At 42.9% G+C, this 25627-nt stretch overlaps 1 protein-coding gene across 4 annotated transcripts in view; it reads right to left on the reverse strand.

Moving 5' to 3' along the window:
• Positions 1–892: 892 nt before the first annotated feature.
• The window catches only part of NCEH1 (neutral cholesterol ester hydrolase 1), a 48404-nt gene continuing 23669 nt past the window's right edge, over positions 893–25627 (reverse strand). For all 4 annotated transcript variants that reach the window (XM_053572479.1, XM_053572477.1, XM_053572480.1 and 1 more), the window contains exons 2-5: positions 18190–18418; positions 15484–15553; positions 3137–3308; positions 893–1739 (exon numbers count right to left, since the gene is read on the reverse strand). In XM_053572479.1, coding sequence (XP_053428454.1) covers positions 1122–1739; positions 3137–3308; positions 15484–15553; positions 18190–18418 — 1089 coding nt within the window. In that variant the 3' untranslated portion in view covers positions 893–1121. The remainder of the gene's footprint in view (positions 1740–3136; positions 3309–15483; positions 15554–18189; positions 18419–25627) is intronic.

Consider the following 25627-nt stretch of genomic DNA (forward strand, 5'->3'; position numbering starts at 1 on the left):
ATAACTCTAAATAATTTTTAAGCCCTAAAATAGTTTTTTAAATACCATTACTTTTAACATTTATTATGGACAGCTTTCTGAAAAATCCTAAGTCTAGCTACATATATCATTAAATAACTTAAAAAGATAAACAATACATTGTTACTATATCAAAATATCTCCACTTTAAAGCCATATAAGTGAAAAAGATGTTTTCAAGAACAGACTAGACCTTCTGAAGGTATTTTTAATACTTTAAAACTAACATTAAATATATTTTCTGACTATGCCAAATATATATACACTGCTCTTGGTTAATTTATGCCAGAAGCATTTTTATGAGAAAAACAGATTGTTCTGTTTGTCTGTTTTTACTTTTTCTGTAATGGAAAATTTATTCTAAATCTAAATAAATTTGCTCCAAAAGATTCGCTCAAGGATATGGCATATCTAAACACCATAGAAACTTGAAGATGTGCAGATATTCAGCGCATGCAGCCTGATGTTTTCAACAAGAGTGGTAGAGAGTATTCTCAGGTATCATCACAATCCAACTGTACCTACAGACGTCTATTCTTGTTAGAAAGCCTTTGCCAAAATTCCCATAGGAAACAAATCACTTCGACCACAGAGGGTGCTTGGTCCTGAGACCTGGCCTGGAAGTGGACCCTGAGCACTGCTCTGAACCCCGGGTGAGCTCTGGCCAGGTGAAGAAGAGCCTGTATTTTCTGGACTCATTAAAGATGATTATATCATCTATCTCTGGAAAAATTTCTTCTGCAAGAACATCTAAATGAAGCCAGAACCCAAAGCTATTTCCAGGTCCTGGCTCTGCTTTCTGTAGCTGAAGGTATTAGTACTAGTTGATCAAAATAGTAAGAACAAACAGACTGGCTCACTCTAGGAACCAAAGTCAGATGTTTTTGCACTTATATTAGTCAAATTAATTTTAAAATATTAGATTATCATAAAGTCTCCAAGGAATACAGATTCTGTAACTCATAAGCAATTGGGGGAAGCAGTAGTTGAGGGTAGTTTTGGGTTTGGGAGGAAGGATTAGTCAACCCCCAAATGTATTTTTCCAAAGCAGGTACAGGAGGTCAAAGAGGAGCTTGTTGGAGCCTTCTACAAGTTTTACTTCTTTACAGGTTGGTCTCCAGCCACTCGATGTAACTATTCCTAGTCCGAATCCCCACTGAGAAATTGGTGGGCCAGCTGGTAAAAATCATGCACCCGTGAAAGCCATCATCAAAGTGATCCAGGGTCACCTCCACACCTGCACTCTCCAAACGCTTGGCATACATGATCCCGTCGTCTCTAAGAACGTCGTGCTCGCACGTCAGAATGTAGGTCTTTGGGAGGTCCCGCAGCACCTCCTGGTCTGCGATGAGTGGGGCAGCACGGGCATCCAGCAGCTGAGGGATCTCCTGGACAATCCTAGGATTTCCTGTGGTCTGCACCACAGGCTTGTAGCTCTTTGTAATCAACTCAGGCAAGAGGGATGTCCAGTTTAGGCGAGCCCTGAGGGCAGTGGCCTCTTCCACATCCAGTGAAGTGTGGTTGTTAACGATCATTGCCTGCACAAAGTCATAGCTGCCTTTGAAGTAATCCACCCAATACTTCACCATGACATAGCGGGGCAGGATTGGGGTGTTCACATTTTGTTGATAAGAGGGTGTGTTAAAATCTAAAGCTTGAAGAACTGGATAAATTAAAGCTTGCAGTTTGAGCTTATTTTTCAGGTTGGCATCTTGATTAAACTGCAGAAGAGAAAGCAAACACATTTATCTTAAGGTGTTACTTTGACTCTCTCAAAGTGTTAAATTTCTACAAGTCATGGTAGGAAGCTTGATTAAAAAATAAATATTTCACTCCAGACCAGCTTGAGCAAGGATAAGACCTGTCTCTACACCTATGGTACATCTTAGAATGGGTACAGGTGAAACTTACTAAAGGCAGAATACAAATGTCTACATACAATAACTAAGAAAATGCCATGAAGGCTACGTTGAATAGTTTGATGAGAATATTTCAGATTGTATATGAAACCAGCACATTGTACCCCTTGATCGCACTAATGTACACAGCTATGATTTAACAATAAAAAAAAAAGAAAAGAAAAAGAAAAGAAAAAAATAGAAAAACTAGGCCTGGCACAGTGGCTCACACCTGAAATCCTAGCACTTGGGAAGGGCAAGGTGGGTGGATCATTTTAGCTCAGGAGTTTGAGACCAACCTAAGTAAGAGTGGGACCCTGTCTCTACTAAAAGTAGAAAAACTAGCCAGGTGTGTGGTAGGTGCCTGTAGTCCCAGCTACTGGGGAGGCTGAGATAGTAGGATTGCTCAAGCCCAAGAGTTTGAGGTTGCTGTGAGCTATGATGCTGTAGCACTCTACCCAGGATAAGAAAGTGAAACTCTGAAGAAAGAAAGAAAGGAAGAAAGAGAGAAAGTGATAGAGAGAGATAGACAGAGAGAGAAAGAAATAGAAAAACCAGCCAGATGTTGTGGTGGACATCTGTACTCTCAGCTTTTCAGGGAGGCTGAGGTAAGAGAATGGCTTAAGCCCAAGAGTTTAAGGTTGCTGTGAGCTATGACACCACGGCACTCTACCCAGGGTGACAGAGTAAGACTTTGTCTCAAATAAATAAATAAATAAAATAAAAAATAAAAAATTTCCATTGCCACCATCCCTCTCAAGCTGCTGGCTGCTTACTAAGAAAGATATGTTTGTAACTCAGTTCTGAGTGAATCCTTTGTGGGTACATAATTTCTTAGGTTTTTAAACTCCTGTTAACATTTCACTTGTATCTTTTGGCACTGAGCACAACTGGGTGTTCTGAGTGGATAAGATGTGAACCTTATTTAATATTTTATTCCCTACAAGACCCAAAATGTAATGACTTCCTAGGGAGAATAAATTTGTGTCAGTCTTCCAAAAGACAGGAGTAGAAACAGCTCAATGAACTGACTCAGAGAGGACACTTAGTTCAATGACCTATCTTCCTAATTCTACAAGATCTCTGAGCTCTGCAACTGCAATCACATGACTGGGCTGTCCAGGGACCAGCCCACCTGATGCCTCTGCCACATGCAGTGGAGACTCTGTTGGTCTGCTGGCCCCTACCCTGTACCCTCCTGCCACAGGCAATGGTGTTACCTGTTGTGCGAGGGCAGCAGCCAAATTTCCACCAGCACTGTCACCAGAAATGCAAATTCTGCCTGGGTCCACCATATACTTCTGTAGGACTTCTGGCTGCAGGAAATGCTTTGTGGCACGTACAACATCGTGAATTTGCTCAGGAAAATAAACCTTAGGAACTAACCTGTATCTGTGGAGAAAAAAGTTGCATTCATTTAAGGGCTCCACCAAGTTTTTATAGTATATTTAAAGTTTAAAGAGAAACTGGTTATGTTAAAGCCAGAAATAAATGAATAAGAAATTAAGATAAATATAATACTAAACTATTTATTTTCTTGCAAATCAAATAGTTTTAAAAGTAATGATTTTATATTAACAACAGTCCTTTTTCTTTCTTTCTTTTTTTTTTTTTACTATCATCCACCAAACAAAACAAAGCTTAGTTATCACCGACAACTCAAAACAGAACTTTAGCGTAAAAGGTAGGTGTTGATCATCATAAAGGTCTGGAGAGAACTATGATAGATTTTAAAACATTATTTCTGGAAGTCAGTGTTCCATTCACAACACCTCTGGGTTGAAGGTGACTTGATACTTACTGTTAACCATCTGTGGTCTTGGTTTCATGAGTGCACAGGGTATTCTTCACAATTTACTTGATAAATATAAAGAAGCTGTGCTCCACTGAAGAGGCGTGTCTGAGCCTGACATTCAACCCCAGCAACTCATTCACTGCCCAGAAGACTAGAACTAAAAGGCCAGTTTTAACCAGCAAGAGGAAAACTGAGTTTGCACGGCAGCCTCATGTACGCCCTCTAGGATATTCTTGGGGCTCCTCCTACCACCACACTTGGCAAGATCAGAGAATTCTGGGATCCTACTTTATATTCCCAGTAGAATTCAGATTCACTTAAGAGTCCCTAAGGGTGGCGCCTGTGGCTCAAAGGAGTAGGGCGCCAGCCCCATATACCAAAGGTGGTGGGTTCAAACCCAGCCCTGGCCAAAAAAAAAAAAAAGAGTCCCAAAGAACCCAGGTTTTGTCAAATGCCGCAGGCATACTATCACCTTACGTACCCACCTCTGCTGTCTGTCTTTGGGATGGCCACTCACTCTTCATTCTCCTCTTTTGCCTATTAATTCAGTCATCCTTGGAGGTTTTGGCTTCCTCTAGGAAGCCTTTCTTGACTACATCTCCATTGGCTTCTGAAGTTGAGATGGATACCATTCTTTGATATTTCTTTCTTTCTTTTTTTTTTTTTTGAGACAGAGCCTCAAGCTGTCACCCTGGGTAGAGTGCCGTGGCATTACAGCTCACAGCAACCTCCAACTCCTGGGCTCAAGCGATTCTCCTGCCTCCGCCTCCCAAGTAATTGAGACTACAAGCATCCACCACAATGCCTGGCTATTTTTTGGTTGCAGCCATCATTGTTGTTTGGCGGGCCCAAGCCGGATTTGAACCTGCCAGCTCAGATGTATGTGGCTGGCGCCTTAGCCACTTGAGCCACAGGCACTGAGCCCTTTCTTTTTTTTTTTAATGGTGAAAAGTTATATATTTAGAATTAGATGATCTCAATATTATTGGCGACATTCAAAGCATCATAATCTGGAGCCAGTTGGACATATGCCTTTTTCTCACCATCAGGCCTGATCAGGGTGTTGACCTTGGACACATCAACGTCATAGAGCTTCTTCACAGCCTGTCTGATCTGATGCTTGTTGGCTTTGACATCCACAATGAACACAGGTGTGTGGTTGTCTTCTATCTTCTTCATGGCAGACTCAGTGGTCAAGGGGAACGTGATGATGGCATAGTGGTCAAGCTTGTTTCTCCTGGGGGCGCAATTCCGAGGATATTTGGGCTGCCTCTGGAGCTTCAGAGTCTTTGGCCGCCAGAAGGTGAGTGATGTACGGATCTTCTTTTTTTTTTGTGGCTGTGGCTGCCTTTTAGCACTGCCTTCTTGGCCTTCAATGGCTTTGCTTTGGCTTTGGCTTTGGCTTTGGGAGGGGCAGGAGCTTCCTTCTTTGCTTTCAGCGCCATCTTGTGAAAACCATCCTTCAATATTTCTACGTGCTGATGTATGTTACTGCTCTTACTGCCTCATATCACAATTATTTCTTTAAGGACCCACACCAATAATCCCAGCACTGTGGGAGGCCAAGGCAGGTGGGTCTCTTGAGCTCAGGAGTTCAAAACCAGCCTGAGCAAGAGTAAGACACTGTTTCTACTAAAAATAGAAAAACTAGCTGGGTGTGTGGTGAGCACCTATAGTCCCAGCTACTCTGGACACTGAGGCAAGAGGATCACTTGAACCCAAGTGTCTGAGGTTGCTGTGAGCTAAGACACCACAGCACTCTACTCAGTGTATATATATATATATATATATATGTATATATATCCTCAAAAGACTGTGTTCTCTGACATGAGGAATTGTGTTTTATTCATCTTTGTATTTCTGGTATCTACCAATGTGCTGGGCATGTATCATCTGTCCAATAAACCTTTTTTGTGTATTAACGTGCTTTCATTTTTTTTTTTAATAGACAGAGTCTCACTTCGTCGCCCTCAGTATAGTGCCGTGGCCTCACAGTTCACAGCAACCTCCAGCTCTTGGGCTTCAGTGATTCCCTTGCCTCACGAGTAGCTAGGACTACAGGCGCCCACCACAATGCCTGGCTATTTGTTTTGTTCCAGTTTGGCCGGGGCAGGGTTTGAACCTGCCACCTTGGTATATGGGGCCGGCACCCTAGCCACTGAGCCACAGTCACCACCCATTGACATGCTTTCATTTTGCAAAGGAAAAAACTGAGGCACAGAAAAGTTACTTGACTTGTAAAATAAGTCAAACACAGATCTAAATGAGGTAGGATAGAAACTACCTCATTAAAACATAGTAACAGTTATTCAAGAATCTAGTCTTCTAAGTTCCATCTTATAATTAGCATGTCTATTTTCAGAGACTCAGTTTTTCTAAGCTTCTCTATATAATGCCATTTATTTTTTCCCTTCTAGAACCCAGCTAGGTAATTATACACCTTGACATTTATTACAGATATAATCACATGGACAAATATTTTTGAAATACTTTGATAAGTAGTGAACATAGAGCTAGCTGTTCATTCAGGAATCATAGTGTTTTGACGGTAAATGTTAACAATAAATTCCCTCAATGGATGCCTTATAGCAGATAAAGTAAGCTTTTAAATTTCTTTCTTATTTTTCTATTTGTGATGACTAATTAAGTGATCCAAAATGTTTTTCTCCAGTTGATTTTTCAGTGTCTTAACATGCACTATAGGATTGCATTTGTTTCTTTAATTCACAAGATATATTTATTTGTATGCAGAAAAATTCACAGAAAGGCTGGATAGCTTGGCTTTGTTTTTTAACTGCTCCTGCTATAATCAAAAGTTTCTCTTGAAGTGGAACAGAAATAAATGCATCTTTCCTAGGTGAAAAAGTTACACATTAATAAACTTTTAGAAATAAATCTCCACACTGGATGTTCATGTCTTGGCTTACAAGAATGCACCTATCTGCAGGTTCACCCTCCAGATGGGCGCCTGATATCTCAAAGGCATGTCCTTACTCTCCAGTCTGGTATTGTGTTATCAAAAGCTAGTATTTATCAAAGCCTTGCTAAATGTCATTATTCTAGCCCTTTTTATATATTAACTCTTTTAATCTTCATTTCGGCCCTGTGAGTTACACATAAAGTTGAAGCCCCCTGCTACAACCATGGAAATGTCCCTGTGGTTAAGTAACATGCCCAAGAACATCCAGTCATGTCAGAAAAAGTCCCAGTGCATTTGGATCAGGGCAAGGGAGTACAGTAATCTAAAAGAACATACTACTGCTCCTTCTTGCCAATTAATAACTACCTCAGACAGTGGTAAATTTGCTTAAAGACCGATTATGATGCAAGAGTCTTCCTAATCCCCTTAATAATGCATATCCTAATTCCTCCCCTTATCTTTGTTTAAGCTGGAAACATTTTTTAGTTTTACTTAATAAAACATTTATAGACTGGACAGCATACTGAAACTAGGTATTTCCTAAGTCACCTGGTTTAAGGTGAACCTTCAAAGTAGCTTAACATTCACTTAGAAGTATAACAAAATTTTGTAGTATCTTTATAGACACATAAAAACAAGAATCAGGAGGAAATTCATGAGTGGCACAGCCAAAGAAAGTGTGCGTGAATATGCACACACTGGGGCCTCCTGCTGTGTCCACAGCCACATCCCTGCAAAATAGCAAGAGCGTTATGACATTCTTGTTTAAAAACTGCAAATCTTGAATTAAATAAATATTATTATTTATGTTTATTATTCATAAATATCATTTATATTATATTATCATATAAATATCATTTATATTTATTATATAGATTTGCCCTACTCACTCCAGGGAGAGATGACTACAATGCCAGCTAGGTTGCAAATGTTTATCACTATATGTACCTCTTACCAGAAAAACAAAACCTGGTATAAACTCAGGCATGCAGTTTAACCAGCTGAAAAAATGTGTAGTCTATAAAGAAGATCATATTGCTGCTAGGTGAGGTGCCATGTGTTAAAGAGGATAAATGGCTTGTCTGCAGTGGCTAGGAAGTGCAGCGCTGGGTCTGACACGCAACTGACTTCAAAACCTGTGCCCCTCCCCCTTTAAATGTATTCTCATTTTCAAAATGCACAGCAATCTGTGTGTGTGTACATATATGTATACACTCTATCATCACCTCATCAAATCTCTCTAAATTGTAGATTTTTCATATCCCAGAAGTTATCTCATGGTTTGGTAGTTCTATGATATTCTCAAAACAATCCACTTTGCACACAGCCTGGCCTGTGGTATCTTTAATTACATACTTTTCTTCTTTCCAAACAAAAGCTTATGTGCATGCATTAGCTCGGGGGTTCTCAAGTCTGCATCTGCATTACACACACGTACATACATAATCTTGGCAGTTAAAAAAACCCACTGAGGTGTGAGTCCCTCTATGAAATACTCCAATTTCATTGGTCTGGGGTAGGGCCTAGCATCTACATTCAAAGAAAATCTCCCCCAAATAATTCTGAATGCAGCCAGGTTCAGAAGCATCATGGAGTGCAGTCACATCCTCACTTTTCTCGGAACCACTTGCCCCTTTTCCCATTCCCAACTCGTTGATCCCTCTTCTCCATCCCCTGAGACCCACCCCTATTGCCTCTTCATCAAATGTTCTCATCCTTTAAGTTTCACTTCAAATGCTCCTTCTTCCATTAAACCTTTGAGTCTCCAGCCAAAAGTAACAACTCACTTGGAGCCTTCCAAGTCTCTCTGACAATATGTCATAACACAGACACCTGCAGAACTGATGGGAAGTCACACTTAGGTACCAAAGGCTGTGATGCACCAACCTGAAAGAGATAGCACCATCTCTATGCATCCCCTGCTCCCTTCATCACCTCCTTATTCAGGGCTGAGGAGGTGAAGCAATGCTCAGAAAGACTGACAAGTTGCTCCTTAAATCAAGGGCAGCTACTGTGCACCCCTATGAGCTGTGGGGAAATGTGAGCTGCTCCAAGCACATGGATGGCCCCTAGCACTAGTGCTCTGAGGGCTGAAGCAGGCATTCTCCCTTGATATAACCCGATCTGGAAATCACGTGCATGATCTCCTGCTGTGGGAATGAGTTCTCTCCTGGTAGTGCCAGTTAGGTGAAAGGTGCTTGTAATGAAATTATATTATTAGATTCAGCTGGAGAGAGAGAACTTTTGTTTGTTTTCCTTTTCCCCATCTCCCAAGAAAACCTTAATAGATTCATCTTGGGGACATGAAATGGTTAATATTACCCCATCTTAGAAAATTCCTCTCTTTAGCAAGGGATATCCAAAACAAATCAGTAATTAAGTCCATATTTTACTAATTACTGATTTTCAAAACAAATCAGTAATTTAGTCCACATTTTTGTATTTGAAGGAGACAACTACAGAGGAAGAATCTGTTTATTCTGTTCTATATAAAACACTGCACTAGAGCAGAAGGGTTGTGAATAGATGATTTCTTCTCTTTCTTAAAATGTGATTTGTGCATAAAATGTGAGGACAGATCTTTCTGTTTCTACTTTTAAAATTGGCCCCTTGAGAGAGCTTTGACCATTAACCACTCAGCAGAGGTGGGGGGGGGGGCAGAGGGCAGTCAAGGCTTGGCTGAGGGCAGAGAATAATGCCCGTCTCAGAGCCTCTAGACACAGGACCCTCCCTTCACCAGAATCTTGAGAGTGGCATGGTGAGCCATCCTTGAGGTCTATTTGAACGCTGTGAAGTTCAGAAGATCTATTCACAACTTAAAACGTCAGAAGACAGATCTATGCAGACAGCAGAGAGGGCCCCAGGCTCCCCGTTTGTCTAAACTGCCTCCTCCCATTTGGAGGCAAACCACTCCTTTAACCCAAGAGTACACAGGGAGCCAGCTCCCCCAGGTGGCCATGAAAGCCCACACATCCTGCCTCCCTGCTCCCTGGGTGTGGTTTCAAAAGCTAAAAATTATAAGACTCAGGTTTGAGTGGAAGGACGCTTCACAGCTCATAGTGTTTTGGGGTCCTACATGCAACACGGCCCTTTTCTAAAGCTCCAATTTCCCTCTCTCCCCCCACCAAAATTGTAAAAGACCTAAACCATAAGAGAAAAGATAGCAGATTGTTTTGTTAGTAGAAAACAGAGCCAATGTGACAGCAGTTAAATATATCTAAAGGAGGCTGGCCATGGTGGCTCACTCTGCAATCCCAGCACTCTGGGAGGTTGAGGCTGAGGCAGGTGGACCCGAGCCCTGGAGTTTGAGCCCAGCCTGAGCAAGAACGAGAACCCCTCTCTACAAAAAATAGAAAAACTAGCCATGTGTGGTGTTGGCTGCCTGTAATCCCAGCTACTCCAGAGGCTGCTGAGTCAAGAGGATTGTTTGAGCCCAGGAGTCTGAGGTTGCTGTGAGCTATGCTGCCAGTCATGCTACCCAGGGTCACAGAGAGAGACTCTGTCTCAAAAAAACAAAACAAAACAAAACAAAACGGCCTAAAAGGAGAGATTCATTAATAATAGCAGAGGAAATAAAACCACTTACTTTTTCTTTTTTGAGAAGTCTCACTATGTCACCCTCAGTAGAGTGCCGTGGCATCACAGTTCACAGCAGCCTCAAACTCTTGGTCTCAAGTGATTCTGTTGCTTCAGCCTCCTGAGTAGCTGGGACTACAGGCTCCTGCCACAATATCCAGCTATTTTTTGGTTGCAGTTATTTTTATTTGTTATTTAGCTGACCTGGGCTGGGCTTGAACCCACCAGCCTCAGTGTATGTGGCCAGCACCCTACTCACTGAGCTATGGGCGTAGAGCCAAAACTACTTACTTTTTAAAAGAAGCACCAGTATTTTCTCTCTGTGACACTGTTAGGTTTGTGAGGGTCGGCCTGCACCGAGTAGAAGGGAAGCATTGAGCAGGTCTCCCCCTTTCAGATGGGAACTACCAAGAGTTTATCTGCCCACCTTCCAGGCTGGCCAACAGGGGGGAAGAGTGAGGACCTGTCCCGCAGGACTCTAAGGACAAGCAGGACGAGGAGAGAGGGAAGGTCACAGTGAGGTCGCTGTCACTGAGTGTCTTCTGAGCTATCTCACATGTACAGCTATTTGTGGAGACGTGTCCCACTGTGCCTCCTAAAAGCACTGTGATTTTGTCAGCTTGTGCTCTTTCTTTTTCTTTTTTTGCACTCTTCTAATTTTTTATTTTTATTTTTTTTTTGAGACAAAGCCTCAAGCTGTCACCCTGGGTAGAGTGCTGTGACATCATAGCTCACAGTAACCTCCAACTTCTGGGCTCAAGTGATTTTCCTGCCTCAGCCTCCCAAGCAGCTGGGACTACAGGCACCCGCCACAATGCCCGACTATTTTTTTGGTTGCAGCCGTCATTATTGTTTGGCGGGCCCGGGATGGATTCGAACCTGCTCAGGTGTATGTGGCTCAGGTGTATGTGGCTGGCGCCTTAGCTGCTTGAGCCACAGGCACCAAGCCGCACTCTTCTAATTTTAAGGATGAAAGAAACAGAGGTATAAAAGTCCCATTGCTCATCACTCTGGGACCAGAAAACCAAAATCAGGACTCCAGTGTCTTTTCTGTTTACGTTAACAACATTGTTTTCTTGAGCCCTGTAAAGTCGTCAGCTCTCTACACGGGATGCCACATCCCATTTGTTGGTGAACCTACATAAAATGGGGAGTGGGGAGGATGGGTGGTGGGAGGATAATTGGTGGGACCACACCTACGGTGCATCTTACAAGGGTACATGTGAAACTTACTAAATGTAGAATATAAATGTTTTAACACACTAACAAAGAAAAAGCCAGAAAAGCTATGTTAACCAGTTTGATAAAAATATTTCAAATTGTTCATGAAACCAGCCCATGGTACCCCATGATTGCATTACTGTACACAGCTATGATTTAATACAAAAAAATTAAAAAAAAATTAAAGATGGAGAGTGTATGGGGGTAGTAAAGATTTAATTAAAAGCTAAACACAACTTGAAACCATTTTCCACACCCCCTAAGAGCAAGATAAATCCCTGGAAGACTAGCATTCAACATACCTACTTTATTAGACTGTATTTTATGTTTTCAGAAAAGATATTAAGTCTTCCTTGTCCCTTTTGTCTTGGGCTCTAGCATTGTGCTTCATTATACACACCAGGCAAAACGGAGCCATGTCCCAGCTAAACTGGGCTGATGTTGGGGAATGTAAAATGAGTTTATGAGTACAAAATAAGACCCTCCGAATTATGTAAAGGAGGACACACTGTGTATCTCAGATACAAGATCAACTTTTTGTTGATTCAACAATTACTCATTGTGCAATTTGTATGTAGAAATACCACAGTGTTGCAGAAGCTACTAAGTGGTAGGCCTGGCTTTTACCTAGTTTTTGCAACCCCAGGCTTCACTAGCCTTTGTTGGTGGGGCTATGTGCAGATCATTAAGCAGCACGAGTGACCTGACTTGAGGAGTCCCCACTCCTGGTCTCATGTCATATCCCAAATCCTTGACCACCAGCTTTCTCAGATGACACCTTCCCCAAGGCTGTAACACACAGAAAGTAGAGCAGAGAAATCCCTGCCGCTCCTGTGAGCCTCAAGGATAAGGAGCAGAGGCTGCAAACGCCTTTCTGCTGCAGGGGGAGTTCCAGGAGAAGCAAGGGTCCACCAGCTCCTGCAGCCCTCAGGCTCACCCTTCACATCTGTCCTCCTCAGTCACTCCTGGGCTTTCCGTCCCTCCCCTGCCCTCTCAGCACACCATGTTGGACTTCCCAGACCAGCTCACTCATCTAACTAGGTTCGGCCAATGTCACTTTCTTTGAGATGCCTTCTCTGTTCCTTTAAACTAAGGTCTTGCCCATTAGAAGCTTCTACCACTTCACACTTAATGCCTTCTTAAGGTCAGCTTTCTTATCTAGCGGGTAAACTCTGTGAGGGCAGCATCACATCTGTCACCAGGATTTAACACAGTAGCTAGCATAGAAAAAGAATCCAATGAATATTTATGGAATAAAAGGAAGAGGAATGTGAGCTGGTGAGAAGAAGTATCTTCCCAAGTTAGACCTTGGGTGCATATTTCCAAGAGAGACAACAAGGTCCTATGATGTTAGCTATACCTCTCTGTGGGCTGGCCTGGATCCCAGCAAAGATTATCTCATTATCTCTGAAAAAAAAAAAAAACTGGTGAACTCCAAATGCACATTAATAAATAAATGGTAAGTTGACCTTCTCATTCTACAGCTAGAGCATCCAGTCCTTCCAACTTGTTGAGGGCTTTGGAGCATCAAAAGCCCTTTTATATCAATTGTCTAAACTGATTCTCTGAAGTCATTATCCCTGCTCAGCACATACTTACTTGGCATGCACATGCTGAGCCTTGTACCAGGTGCTGGGCCACAAAGGAAGCAAAGACATGGTTTCTGTTCTGGGTTTTTTTTTTTTAATTAGGGACGAGGTCTTGCTATGTTGCTCAGGCTGGTGTCAAATGTCTGGGCTCATGCAACACTTCCATCTTAGCCTCCCAAATAGCTGGGACTGTATCTATGTGCCACCGCCCTGGCCTCTTTTCCTAGTAGCTCAACCCATAGGAAGGATTCCTAACCCCACTTTGACATGAGTTTAAGTGACTTGCCTGTGGTCACAGAGTTGTGAGTCATGGCACCTGATGGCTGCTCTGTGACCTCTCCCATCTGGATGCCACGTTGTGTGGGTTAAGCACAGTAGACAGTAAAGATGAAAGCAACCCTTTCTATGTTTCTATATTTCAGTTCTTTTTTTTTTTTTTAAAGAAACTTCCTTAAAAACATTTCCTCCATTCTTATGTAGTTTATGATAAGCCTAGACTCAAAAGAACACCTGCTTTACTTGGGTTAGATGTTGATAGGTAGAGAAGGGCATGTGGGAACAGCTCTGGGCCATGTTGCCAGGTGCTGACACTGAAGTCTTACAGGGTCAGGCCTGTGTGTGAACAAAGAATCCTCACGGTCCCAAGTGAAATAAGCCCAGCTTCCCTCCTAGCTGACCACCACAGGGCCCCTAAAGCTTGTTCCTCAGTACCCAGCTGTAGGGCCTTGCTCTGTAATGGGGCTCAGCTGCTCAAGCAGCCCCTGCCTTCCTGTGCCAGCTTGAAGGTCCCTGTGTCACCAAAATGGGGGATCTGCGAGCCCCAACTGAGAGTTCAGTGAGGCCTGGGAGCTGTCCTGGTATCTGGAGCCAAACCCACTGAGGAGGCAGCCCCAGCACCACCCAGTGTGACTTTAGGGCTTTTGTCCCCAAGGTCAGAAATGCCTAAATGACTCAGGGAATACAGAAGAACGGATCCTTTTAGGTCTCAGATCTGGAGTAGGTGCAAGGAGGGGGTAAGCCATGCACAGGTGAGGAGGTGATGGAGAGGCAGGGAAAGGGACACTGAATGAGCCCGGGGCATGAAAAGCGGCTGATGGCACAGTCCTACCACTCAGCATCTCAGCTTCCCCTGTGTTGGCTTGATAATGGATTAGAAAGGCCCCAGCCCCTTGAGAGCTGTGTGATCTGGGTTTAATTCTCACCCTCCATGCGACTGTAAGTAACTCTGGACCTTTATTTTACACTTAATTACTTTAAAAATTAATTAACTATGCTGCTGCCTAGAATCCTTGCTTAATAAAATAGAATTTTCTATGACTAGCATTACGTCTAGCTATGTGGCCTCATGCTAATTGCTTAGCTTCTTGGGTCTTAATTTCCTCATTTATGAAAAAGATATTAAAATATTCATCTTACATGCCATATATGAGAATTAAGTAAGACACTTATTCATTCATTTTGTAAATATGTGTAAGATGCTTCATTTGTTCATTTCATAAATATTTATGAAATGCCTACTATATGCCAGGGATGTTTTCAGGCACTACTGAATCAACAATGAAGAAAACAGACAAAAATCTCTAAAATTCTTGCCTTTATAAAGTTCATCTTGTCTATTCCCACTTACTACAATAAACACATCAGAAGTTAATTTTCTGGTTGATTTTCATGAAAAAAATCCCACATAATAAGTTAAATATGTGGTCTGTAAGACATTGATGATAGCCTTGGAGAGAAAATAGAGGAAGGCGGGCTGTAACTTTACATGGGCTCGTCAAGAAAGGCCTGGCTGAGAGGGCAGCATCCAAACAGCAACCAAAGGAGGACAAATATATATGCAAAAGCTCTTCTACAACATGTAACACAGAGCCAACATCATGATGTTTGTGTTATCACTATAATTTTTATAATTATTATCCAGAGACTTCTTAGTTGTCCACAAAAGTGGCTTATGTGGAACCGGTTGAGACAACTCAAACTACTAATATTACCACTGCTACTACTGCTAACTATGTCATCAAGATTTGTTGAACACATTTCTAGTCTCAAGGTCCAAATTATAGAATATGATTCTAAGAGAAAAACTTTCCCAAAGATTTGTGTAAGAGAGATTCTTCTAAAATCCTGATTGCTTTGTAGATTTAAAAAAGTATCAAACTTTCTTTCAGTTATAGATAACTTTATACATTTCTCTAGTTTTTAGTTAATTCCCTTTCCAGGAGCTTTCAAAACTAAAAATAGAAAGGTAATTCAAACTGTCACAAAGCTAATTCAAGAAATTTTGTTATATGCAGAGTCAGAAATTATTTTTTTCTCATTACGCAGAGTGTGAACTTGGGTGAATCACTTCACCACTCTGGGCCTTTATTTTATACTTTATTACTTTCAAAATTAATTAACTATACTGCTGCCTAGAATCCTTGCTTAATAAAATAGAATTTTCTATGACTAGCATTAATTACTCACTCAATGGAGACAATCACAGCATTCAATTCCTCAGCCATTACTGTGCACAGCTCATCATAATACCTGATTTCTAGAAGAGACAAAGAGAATGGAATAATCACTACAAATAGGTCATTTAATACCATTGAGTCTTAAATTCTGCTAAGTGTGGACAATTTTTAGACTTGGAGTTAAGTTATTAAAAATAAAAACATAGGCCAGGTGTGGTGGCTCACGGCTATAATCCTAGCACTCTGGGAGACTGAGGCAGGTAGATTGCCTGAGCTCATGGGTTTGAGACCAGCCTGAGCCAGAGCAAGACCTTGTATCCAAAAAATAGCTGGGCATTATGGTGGGCACCTGTAGTCCCAGCTACTTGGGAGGCTGAGGCACGAGAATCTCTTAAGCTCAAGTGTTTGAGGGCTGTGAGCTGTGACGCCACGGCACTCTATCCAGGATGACAAAGTAAGACTCTGTCTCAAAAATAAATAAATAAATAAATGAAATAAAAATAAAAACATAAGACAAAGCAAATGCAAACAATAGAGTTAATGTACAAATAAGTCTGGTTTCTGATAAAATGCAATTACTATAAATAACAGGGAATCCAGAGTAGATTTTGAATGTCTTTAACTAATTAAACATTTATTTCATAATGGACTATATGAAATGTACCATTAATTCTGATTTTGTAGCTCTTCAAATGTACATAACCTTCCAAAAAATAATAAAAACTACAGCAAGTAAGCAATTACATAAAAGTTTGTTTTAACATCTTCATTTGCTGAAATTCAGGAAAGTCGTCAATTGGAATATATTCTCTTTAAAACATAAGAAACTAGAATTTTAGGAAGTTTTAGCACTTCTTTTTTTTTTGCAGTTTTTGGCCAAGGCTGGGTTTGAGCCCACCACCTCTGGCATATGGAGCCGGCACTCCACTCCTTTGAGCCACAGGCGCCACCCTAGCACTTCTTTTTTTTTTTTGGCTGGGGATGGGTTTGAACCCGCAACCCCCAGCACATAGGACTGGTGCCCTACTCCTTTGAGCCACAGGCGCCACCCAAGTTTTAGCACTTCTTAGAAAAAGGATTCAAAGGTCTGCAGTGACAGAAGCAATTTTATTATGGAAAATTCTTGCCTTTATAAAGTTCGTCTAATCTATTTCCACTTATGACAATAAACACATAACAAGTTAAGTTTTTGGTTGATTTTCATGAAATCCCTTACTTGTTTTCTCAATAAATTAAGGTCTACATTATGCCAATAGACAGCCAAAGGCCTTCTTATAGGTGTTCCAAAGTAGTCTTAGAACCAAAGATTTAAGAACAACACAATCATCGGCAAAGCTCCATCAGCCCAGACTCTTCCTCTGGCAAGAGTGATCAGTCAGAATTATGCAGAAAAGGCCAGGGAGACCCTGGACTCCAGGCCATTCCTGGACACCTGTGCTTACTGACCTTGTGTGAATCTTGCCTGGCCAGGGAGACCCCTGGACTCCAGGCCATTCCTGGACACCTGTGCTTACTGCCCTCGTGTGAATCTTACCTGGCCAGGGAGACCCCTGGACTCCAGGCCACTCCTGGACACCTGTGTTTACTGACCTCGTGTGAATCTTGCCTGGCCAGTGAGACCCCTGGACTCCAGGCCACTCCTGGACACCTGTGCTTACTGTCCTCGTGTGAATCTTGCCTGGCAGGTATCCACACTACATACTCAGTGTGTTCTAGGTCAGAGAGTCTGTCCTATTTGCTTTGTATCCTTATGCCCCAGCACACATTAAAGTGACCACTGGTCTGGGCAGGCCCACAATTTCTTGAGCTTTTGCACTGAAGCCCCACACCCCAGGAAACATGCATGCTCAGTGAGCACCTGCTGAGAACATGAACAAATCACTGAGTGAACAAATAAACAATGGGCATGGGGTTAAATGGGATTGCTAGAAAAACTTATACTTCTGACCTTTATTACATTTTTTAAAAAATCATATAATAATAAAAGAGATAAATTACCATTGCTTTTAAACTTAGGAGATGCCAAAAGCTTTGGGCTGAAGATAAGTAGTAGGTCACGGATCGGATCGTTATAGCAGGGAGAAGGCCCCAGCTCTGGCACCCAACCCCTAACTCCCCCTCCCCTCCCTTGTTTACTGGGCCCCCTGCCATCTGGAAGGTGTTCTCTTCCTGAACGTTATCTAACTCTATTCTCCAACTTTGTAAGACTGTTTCCTTTTGTATTTTAATCTTTGTTTTCACAAGCAGATAAAATGTTGAGTTAACACGTATATTAAGAACATACCCATTCTATTTTATAGAAATGTCTTCAAAATACAAGTGGGTAAAAGAGCTGCCCGTAGCTCCCTCATGGTCTGGGACTGTGAAGCCTCTCCTTGCTTGGGGGCAGAAAGCTATTACCAGTGCTTCACAGTGAGCCAGTCTACCATTTAGATCACAGGAAACATTTTCATCAGGAGGAAGAAAACCCAGATTCCCTGAATTAACAAAGAAACCACCAAGCAAAAACCTTTACTTGGGTAACCACATAATTTGTCATGCAAACCCTTTGAAAGTGAAAAGGGTTATGCTGGGATAACAAGGGCAACTGAGACTGTCCAAGGGAACTGAGACAAAGGGCCCCTGCTCTTTCCCTACTAAGAAAGAAAGATTCAGTCACATGCCCGCCCCCAGGGCCAGCCCCAGTGCCAAACGCCCTGAGGTGATCAGGACATACTTGCGCTTGCCAAGGCCCAGCCTCCTCCGTGGACATATACGACGCTCCTCTGGAGCCGCTCCTCTGGCTTTTGAGGGCCTTCGAACACCCTGACTTCCACGCCATCAAAGTCGGTGTCAGTCACCTTCACTTGGGCAGACGACCAGGCAGTTTTTTTGCCGAAAGAAACAATGATAAAATTCAGGACGAGCAAGTGATGGCTCAGTCCCAGGTAGTGTACGAAGTTACTCTGCAGGATGAGGGGAGAGATAAAGGACAGTCTGGTCACCTCTGTCATCACCGGAGCTACGTAAACTAGTGCTCCGCGTCCAAATGCCTACAAATAATCGCACAGCAACCTCAAACTCCTGGGCTCAAGTGATCCTCCTGCCTCAGCCTCCCCAGTAGCTGGGACTGCAGGCAACCGCCACAATGCCCAGCTAGTTTTTCTATTTTAACTAGAGAAGGGGGGTCTCACTCTTGCTCAGGCTAGCATCAAACTCCTGAGCTCAAGGAATCCTCCCACCTCGGCCTTGGACATTTTTAAAACAACCGATTGTATTTACTTTTTGCTTGTAGACTGACAAAATATTTTTACTCATAAACTCTTATTTTCATAACAGCTCTGACAAAGGAATTAGACAGCTGTCACCAGAACCATTTTACTGAGAAGGCTTAGAAATGAACTAAACTTGCCTCTTTAGTTAGTGGTAGTTCTGGGACTCTAACTTAGGACTTGTGAATAAATGCAAATCTCCTTTTCTTTCCTCTAAATAAACACATAGGTGTTCTAATAATATACTTCAAGTGGGGAAAGGATATTTCATTTAAATGCAAATAAAAGAGAAAAAAGTTTTACATTTACATTAAATATTTGTGAGGTGCTTTGAAGCTTACACATTGGAGTCTGGTTGTTTGTGAAGAGAGAAAGAGCAAGGTCAACTGGGGCCCTGACATTTGCAGGCAGACCAGCAGATATACCAGAGCTTTTCACAATTGATCTTGGTCAACAGGCCAAGAAGTAGCATTAACCAGGAGCTTTCTAGAAGTGTGTCTGAGTCTCCCCTCCTCTAAGTCTCCTCTGAGCCCTGAGGGAACTGAGCTCTGCACTTGGTGTTCCTGGGAAGTCCTAGCTGCAGGAGTTTAGACAGAGGAGACCTAGGTTGCTTACCCAGAAAGACCCTTCAGACTTTGTTCCCCTCTTTCCACTTCTACAGATTCCTCAGAAAGGGGATACTGGAGAGTGACAGTGCTCTTTTGCAGAACATGAGATGGAACACTGGTGGCTAATGAGACCATGAAGGCCATCCCAAGATTGAGGAAACAATGCTCTTGGCAGAAATCATAGCCACATGGTGATGTCTGCAGTGCATAGTAATGCAGCTTCAAGCCCAGGCACAGGCAGGCTGCGGGGTCCTCCAGGGTCACAGGAATGCTCGTCCCTCAGCCTCTGTGCAGCCTGGCCATCCGCTGTGGTGTGCCTGTAACTTTATTACTCTGATGAATGTGTGTGTGTGTGTATACACACCTTGTCATGAAAAGAATTAGAAAGTGCTGCATTATAAAACCATTAGCAAGTGTTCCTGAAAAGCAAGGACTAGAGGTAATTCATCTAACAGTGAACAGCCATTCTAGAAAATCCATTAATATTCATTTTCTGGCAAGTATAAGCAGCAGAGCAAATGAATATTAAAAAATAATTCATCATCAATATGTGCCCTGACATCAATTACCCAAATTTACTGAAAAAGTTAAAACAACCATCAATGTCTGTGACCTTGAATAAATGCATGTGATCACACACGTGCCCAGGCGCTCACCCACCCAGAAAATTCTAGCCATCAATTTAAGTTCTCTGCCAATTCATCATTAGAGTTTTGTGGTGAAATGTTAGTCTTACTTGGGGAATATCAAGATCCGCCAGGGCACAGCTGAGAATTACCGTATTTGCCAAGTTTTCTAGAGCACATACAACAAACCCTCGTCAACACAGATGGACACAGGGTCCATTCCACTTGTCACAGGACAAGTAGTGTGAGAGACATGAAACACTAAAAAATGAACACAGTAATGGCAGAATTGGCCCTCTCGTATTCTAGACTATATTTTTAAATTAAATTAATACTTTATTAAGTATTAAGACAAATTATTTAACATATGAGTTTCTTCAACCACAGGAAACTGTACAACACATGGATTGCCTTTACAAGACAGAGGTGAGAAGACTGTCCATTTTCCAAGAGAACCCAACTGGGCTTCTTTTACATAACTTGTGCTGAGTACATGCGGGTGTGACTGCGTGTCGATCCCTTTCCAGAAGCACCTCTGAGCATCAGCTTACGTTGACTTGCATGAACCGAATTTCCAAACGACCATCTGGGTTGACTGCAATAGTGATGAGGCAGTGTGGGGGCAGAAGTGCTGATTAGGGAGCGAACAGTTTGTTTATGTAGAGAAAAAAGACAGGAGTAAGAAAGGATAGGAGGATGGGTGGATGAGACCCCAGAAAGCTGCTAAAAGCAAACCTCTGCTCATGTGTGAAACTGTATTGATAAATCAGAGAACAGAACAGCTACCCAACAGCCAATCTCAAGACTGTTTCAAAATTTGAAAATGCAAGGAACCGAACAACAAACTGTGGCCTTCACTACTTTGAACGTTACTGTTATTAACAGTAGTTATCACTGCCCAAGTGCCTGCAGAGAGGGCTAGGGCAGGCTGTTAAATTTCAGCTACAGTTCTGTGAGGTAGGTACTATCATCTTCCCTAGAGGGAGGGAGGAGAGAAGGACCCGTATAGAAGCTGGATTTGTAACACCACCAGGGGCTGTAGAACACACAGAATTGTCCTAGGGGTGTGGCATAGCTCAGTGTGGGTGGGGAAGCTGTTCTGAGCCCTACAGATGACATTCACTGGTCTGTGAGACTGCATGTGGCATGACGGAATTGGGAAATTGTCCAGCTTTTCTTCTCTGATATGTACCGTTTCCCTTGGCTCTTCTCTCTGCTCCTTCCATGGCCACTGGCCAGCAAATAAAGGCAGCGGCAGAGCCTTTCTATAGTTGTTATTTTATGAAGAGGCTATGAGAAAAATAGAGAAATGGAAGTTACCTTCCTTCTTTTGATTCTTTAAAAGACTAAGTCATTCGGAGAATTAATAAAATAGGCATTGATTTAGAATTACATAATGAATAAGAAGTCTCCTAGGACTTCTAGGAGAAGTGACTTCCCAGGCTAGGTGGAGAGAAGGTAAAGTGTTGGAGATGAAATGAGGGCTGTATGAGTAAGTATGTGGGATCCAGTGAAAAAAGAACCCCAGGATGCAGTAGCTCCCAGCAGGTCTGTGGTGACTGAAGCAGCTGACGGCGCCTCATGCCCAGACAGGACCTTGGGAAGAGGCTAGATCCTCAGGAAGAACAGGTACAATGTGATGTCTATGAAGATGGTGCCTCAACTGGCTTAGAGTGTTCCCTGGGCTCCAGCTGGTGAAGGAGCAACAGAAGCATTCTGTGTGCCCAATAGAAGCACAGAAGCAGGAAGGTCTTTGTAGATATCTTGCAGACAGACCTGAGACAAACTCTCGGTCCTCCACAGCTCATTAGATGGACTCATGAGTTTGGCAGGGACAGAAGTGGGCACTCCCGGACTTGAAGAGTCCATTACCTTACCCTAAGAACAAAGGCTATCCCAGAGATAGGAGCCAAACACCAAGGACCAGGTGGAACAAAGATGTGGGTTGAGCCTGAGTGAGACCCTGACGGTTTCCCAACCTTCCACACCTCAGCACTATATAAGATCCTCCAAAATCTAAAAGGAAACAGTGATGAGTGAGAATTCCTAACCTCACTGGGATTAAGTTTCTATCTAATGAATGAATGCTTAAAATACAGATCAACTTATATTTCTGTGTCCTTGAGTTTCTGAAATAAGATTCAGATTCACTTATGTAACATTCTGGAATGAGCACAAAGTTTCATAAGACCTCTTTAGAAGGATCTGGAGACTCTGGGAGCACAAAGGCAGCCCAAGGTCAAGGCTTGTGGCTGGGACTGCTGTGCCTGGTCTTGGCCAGGTGAAGAGCTCTAGGGCAGGGTCTCAAAACTCAGCTCTATGACCATTCCATTCCAGGATCTGGGGGAAGAATTCTATCCACAGAGATGGAAGTGTCTGCACAGCTCTTTAGACCTCAGTGGAACCAGACAGGGAAGTCTGGTGGAGGTGCTGGATCCCTCCCCAGGCCTGACCACAGGTGACCAAACCAAGCAGAAATGGTACTCTGCTATTAATATGTAAATTGGTTGTTTTATTTATGAATTGGATTGCTTTCTGTTGATTAATTAGACATAAATTATGGAGTATACAGGTATCCTATGGACAGAGAATTTGGAGGAAGGAGAAAGAAACCATCTCCTAGGACTTAGAGTAACAGAGGAAACGAAGGCTGGAAAGAGAATGGTTGGTGTTGGTGAGCTGAGCAGTGTTAAGTTTAGGCAAGGGAGACCTGGACTGTGGCTCACAGGCTTGGAAAAGAAAGGGATTTCTTCTGTCTGCTGATGAAGTCCAGTTAGGCTTCTGGTCTAAACTGGGCCTTTCTGGAGGCAAACGCCCATGATGGGTACTGGTAACAGTGAAAGGACTGGAGCCAAGGAGCCAAGGTGTTTTAATTTGAATGCCTGTGGGCAGGTGGCAAGAGGACAGGGCAATACAATAAAAGGTCAGTCTAAAAGAGGTGAGTGGGACACCTTAGAGCCAACCTGCCTGAGTGAAAGGCCCAGCCCCCAATGGACCAGCACTGGCCCGGGCAGATCGCTGAACCTCCCTGCACCTCAATGTCCCCTCTGCACAGTGGAAATATTAACACCAATTACCACAAAAGATGGCTGTGGGGACCAGAAACTGAAGCACCTGGGACAGTGGCTGGGACACAGTGAGCCCCATATGAGTGGGCTGTTACTGTCACTGAACCTCTTGTCTAGAAGATCACTGCATGAAGAAACCAGAGCTAGGGACAGACATTCCAGTGTTTCTAGGGAAGCTGGGACTAGCATTCCCCCTTAGGCACATTTGTTGTTAGGACCACATTGCTTACCAAGTACTGAATTTGTTACAGGTTGAAAAGATGTAAGACAATTACCTCTAAAAAGCCTATTTGTATTCTTATATCGGGGGAGGGCCAGAGGGGGAAGGACCAGCAGCACACTGACACCCACACACACAAATTACATAGCATCTGGTCAGGTTGCAACTCCAGTGGACTGCATCAGATATTCACAGCATGGGTCCTGCCTCACTCACTGCCTGCTCCGCTCCCCACACTCACAGGTTTGGAAACTACATCAGCGGTTTCCCCACTTTTCCAGCATGGTCACTTCATTATGGCAAACAGCTTTTCCATTCTCCTTTCCATTTTCTGCTGTGATCATGCCTATGACAGGAAAATCTCTAATCTAACAGAACATTTATTTATCTGCATGAAAATCTGGCATATATCTATTGCATTAACTTAACCCAGTGGTTCTCATAGCTAGGAGCATATCAGAATCATCTGGAAGCTTTTAAAAATTACCAGCGTCTGGATTCCATACCACACTTATTAAAAAATAATCTCTGAGAGTGAGACCTAAGGCATGAGTATTTGTTTAGCTCTTCAAGTGGATTTGATGCATAACAAGGTTGAGGATTACTAAGCAAATCAAGTCAGCTAATTCAACCAAGGTTTACTAAGTGACTATTTGCTCACAACCATACTAAGCACTGGGGGAAGAAAGATGAACAAAGAAGAAGGGGCTGCTTTTGAGGAATACACAAGCAAGGGACTATCCCAGGTGCAACAGGTGATCATGACATGGTGTGGATACAGACTTGAAGTACAGAGGTGCATCATCAAGGCTGGAGAGGAAAGACAGGCTTGCCAAAGAGGCTGTCTGACCATGTAAGCAAAGGCATACTGAGTTAAAGAATGATCAGCAGTCTGGGGAAGAGAGAAGATTGGGGAAAGGCATACAGACGTTTCTGGTTGTGGGCAGGTCTGTTCCAGACTGCAGTTCTTTCCCCACCGCCCTTGACCTGTGAGGATAGGGGGACTTTGTGCAAAGCATCAGTCCCTTCCCTGAACAAGAGTAAAAACATGGCCTTCCTTGCTGCGGGCTGCATCTCTACTCCAACTAACTCTGATCAGAGAACAGGGCTCTTTGGGCAACATTTCTGAGAGGATTTAGGCCACAAAGTGAATTTCACCCAAGAGGGAAAGTTAGTTTGCTCAGGGAAAGCAGGAATTGTAAAAGTGAATAAAATAAAAAATGAAACCTTGGGGGCAGGACACCATCACTTAAAAGGCTGGTGGGCAGGAGAGGAGGATCTAATCAAAAGAGACAAAAAAGAGCAAGCATGAAAGAGAGAGAAAAAGAGAGTGAGGATAAGTTTTTAGTGTGGCAAGAGAAACAAGAAACTGAAGTTAAGGGGAAGAATTTCAAGAAAGAGAAAGTTTTGAACACCTGCGGAGAGGCCACATAGGTCACTGATGGTAACTGACCATGGGGTCACTGATGAGCCTGAAAGCCAGTGTCACACGGGACTAAAAACCAGGCTGTAATGGGTTGCAAAGTGGGTGGGAGCTGAAGAAATGAAGACAGGGAATGCAGACGGGCTGCTGCCACTGTAGAGATAAGGAAGGGAGCAGGACAGCCCAGACACTTGAGCATGCTGCTTGGGAAACAGTTTGTGAAGAGGGACAAAGGAACAGAGGTGAAAAGGGCTGAGTGAATAAGACCCCAGAGGAAGCCGGTGTGGTGGCTCACTCCTGTAATCCCAGCACTCTGGGAGGCCGAGGCGTGTGGATTGCTTGAGCTCACAAGTTTGAGACCAGCCTGAGCAACAGCAGGCCCCGTCTCTACTAAAAATAGAAAAAACTGAGGCAAGAGGATCCCTTGAGCCTGAGTTGAAGGTTGTTGTGAGCTATGACGCCATGGCACTCTACCCAAGATGACACCGTGAGACTCTGTCTCAAAAAAAAAAAAAAAAAAAAAGACCCCAGAGGAAAAGGAGGAGATGGAAGCAGGTGGAAGGGCTGGCCCTGGAAGAGTCCGTTCCAGATCAGTTTACAGCGGGCAAGGAGCAAAAGTGAGGCTCATCTCTAAACAACTTGATTTCTATTGATGTTAGTCTATTTTTATCCTAAAAAAGACTTTTCAAAGACTATCTAATCTGATGTCAATTCATTGCAACTCATTGCTTCTGGCCTCTTACAATTGAGGAAACTGTCCTTACTAGGCTCACCAATGACCCCATGACCCCAAAGCCAACCAACTTCAATGACTTACTGGGCCTCTCTGCAGACTTTGACAACATGTTCTGTCTTGAAACTTCTCCCTTAACATCTCTAGTCTCTCATCTCTCTTGCCACACTAACAATTCATCTCCCTTCCTGGTGGTTTGTTTTTTGTTTTGTTTTGGTCTATTAC

The sequence above is a fragment of the Nycticebus coucang genome, chromosome 20, assembly GCF_027406575.1.
Source record: "Nycticebus coucang isolate mNycCou1 chromosome 20, mNycCou1.pri, whole genome shotgun sequence".
In the NCBI taxonomy this organism is placed as follows: domain Eukaryota; kingdom Metazoa; phylum Chordata; class Mammalia; order Primates; family Lorisidae; genus Nycticebus; species Nycticebus coucang.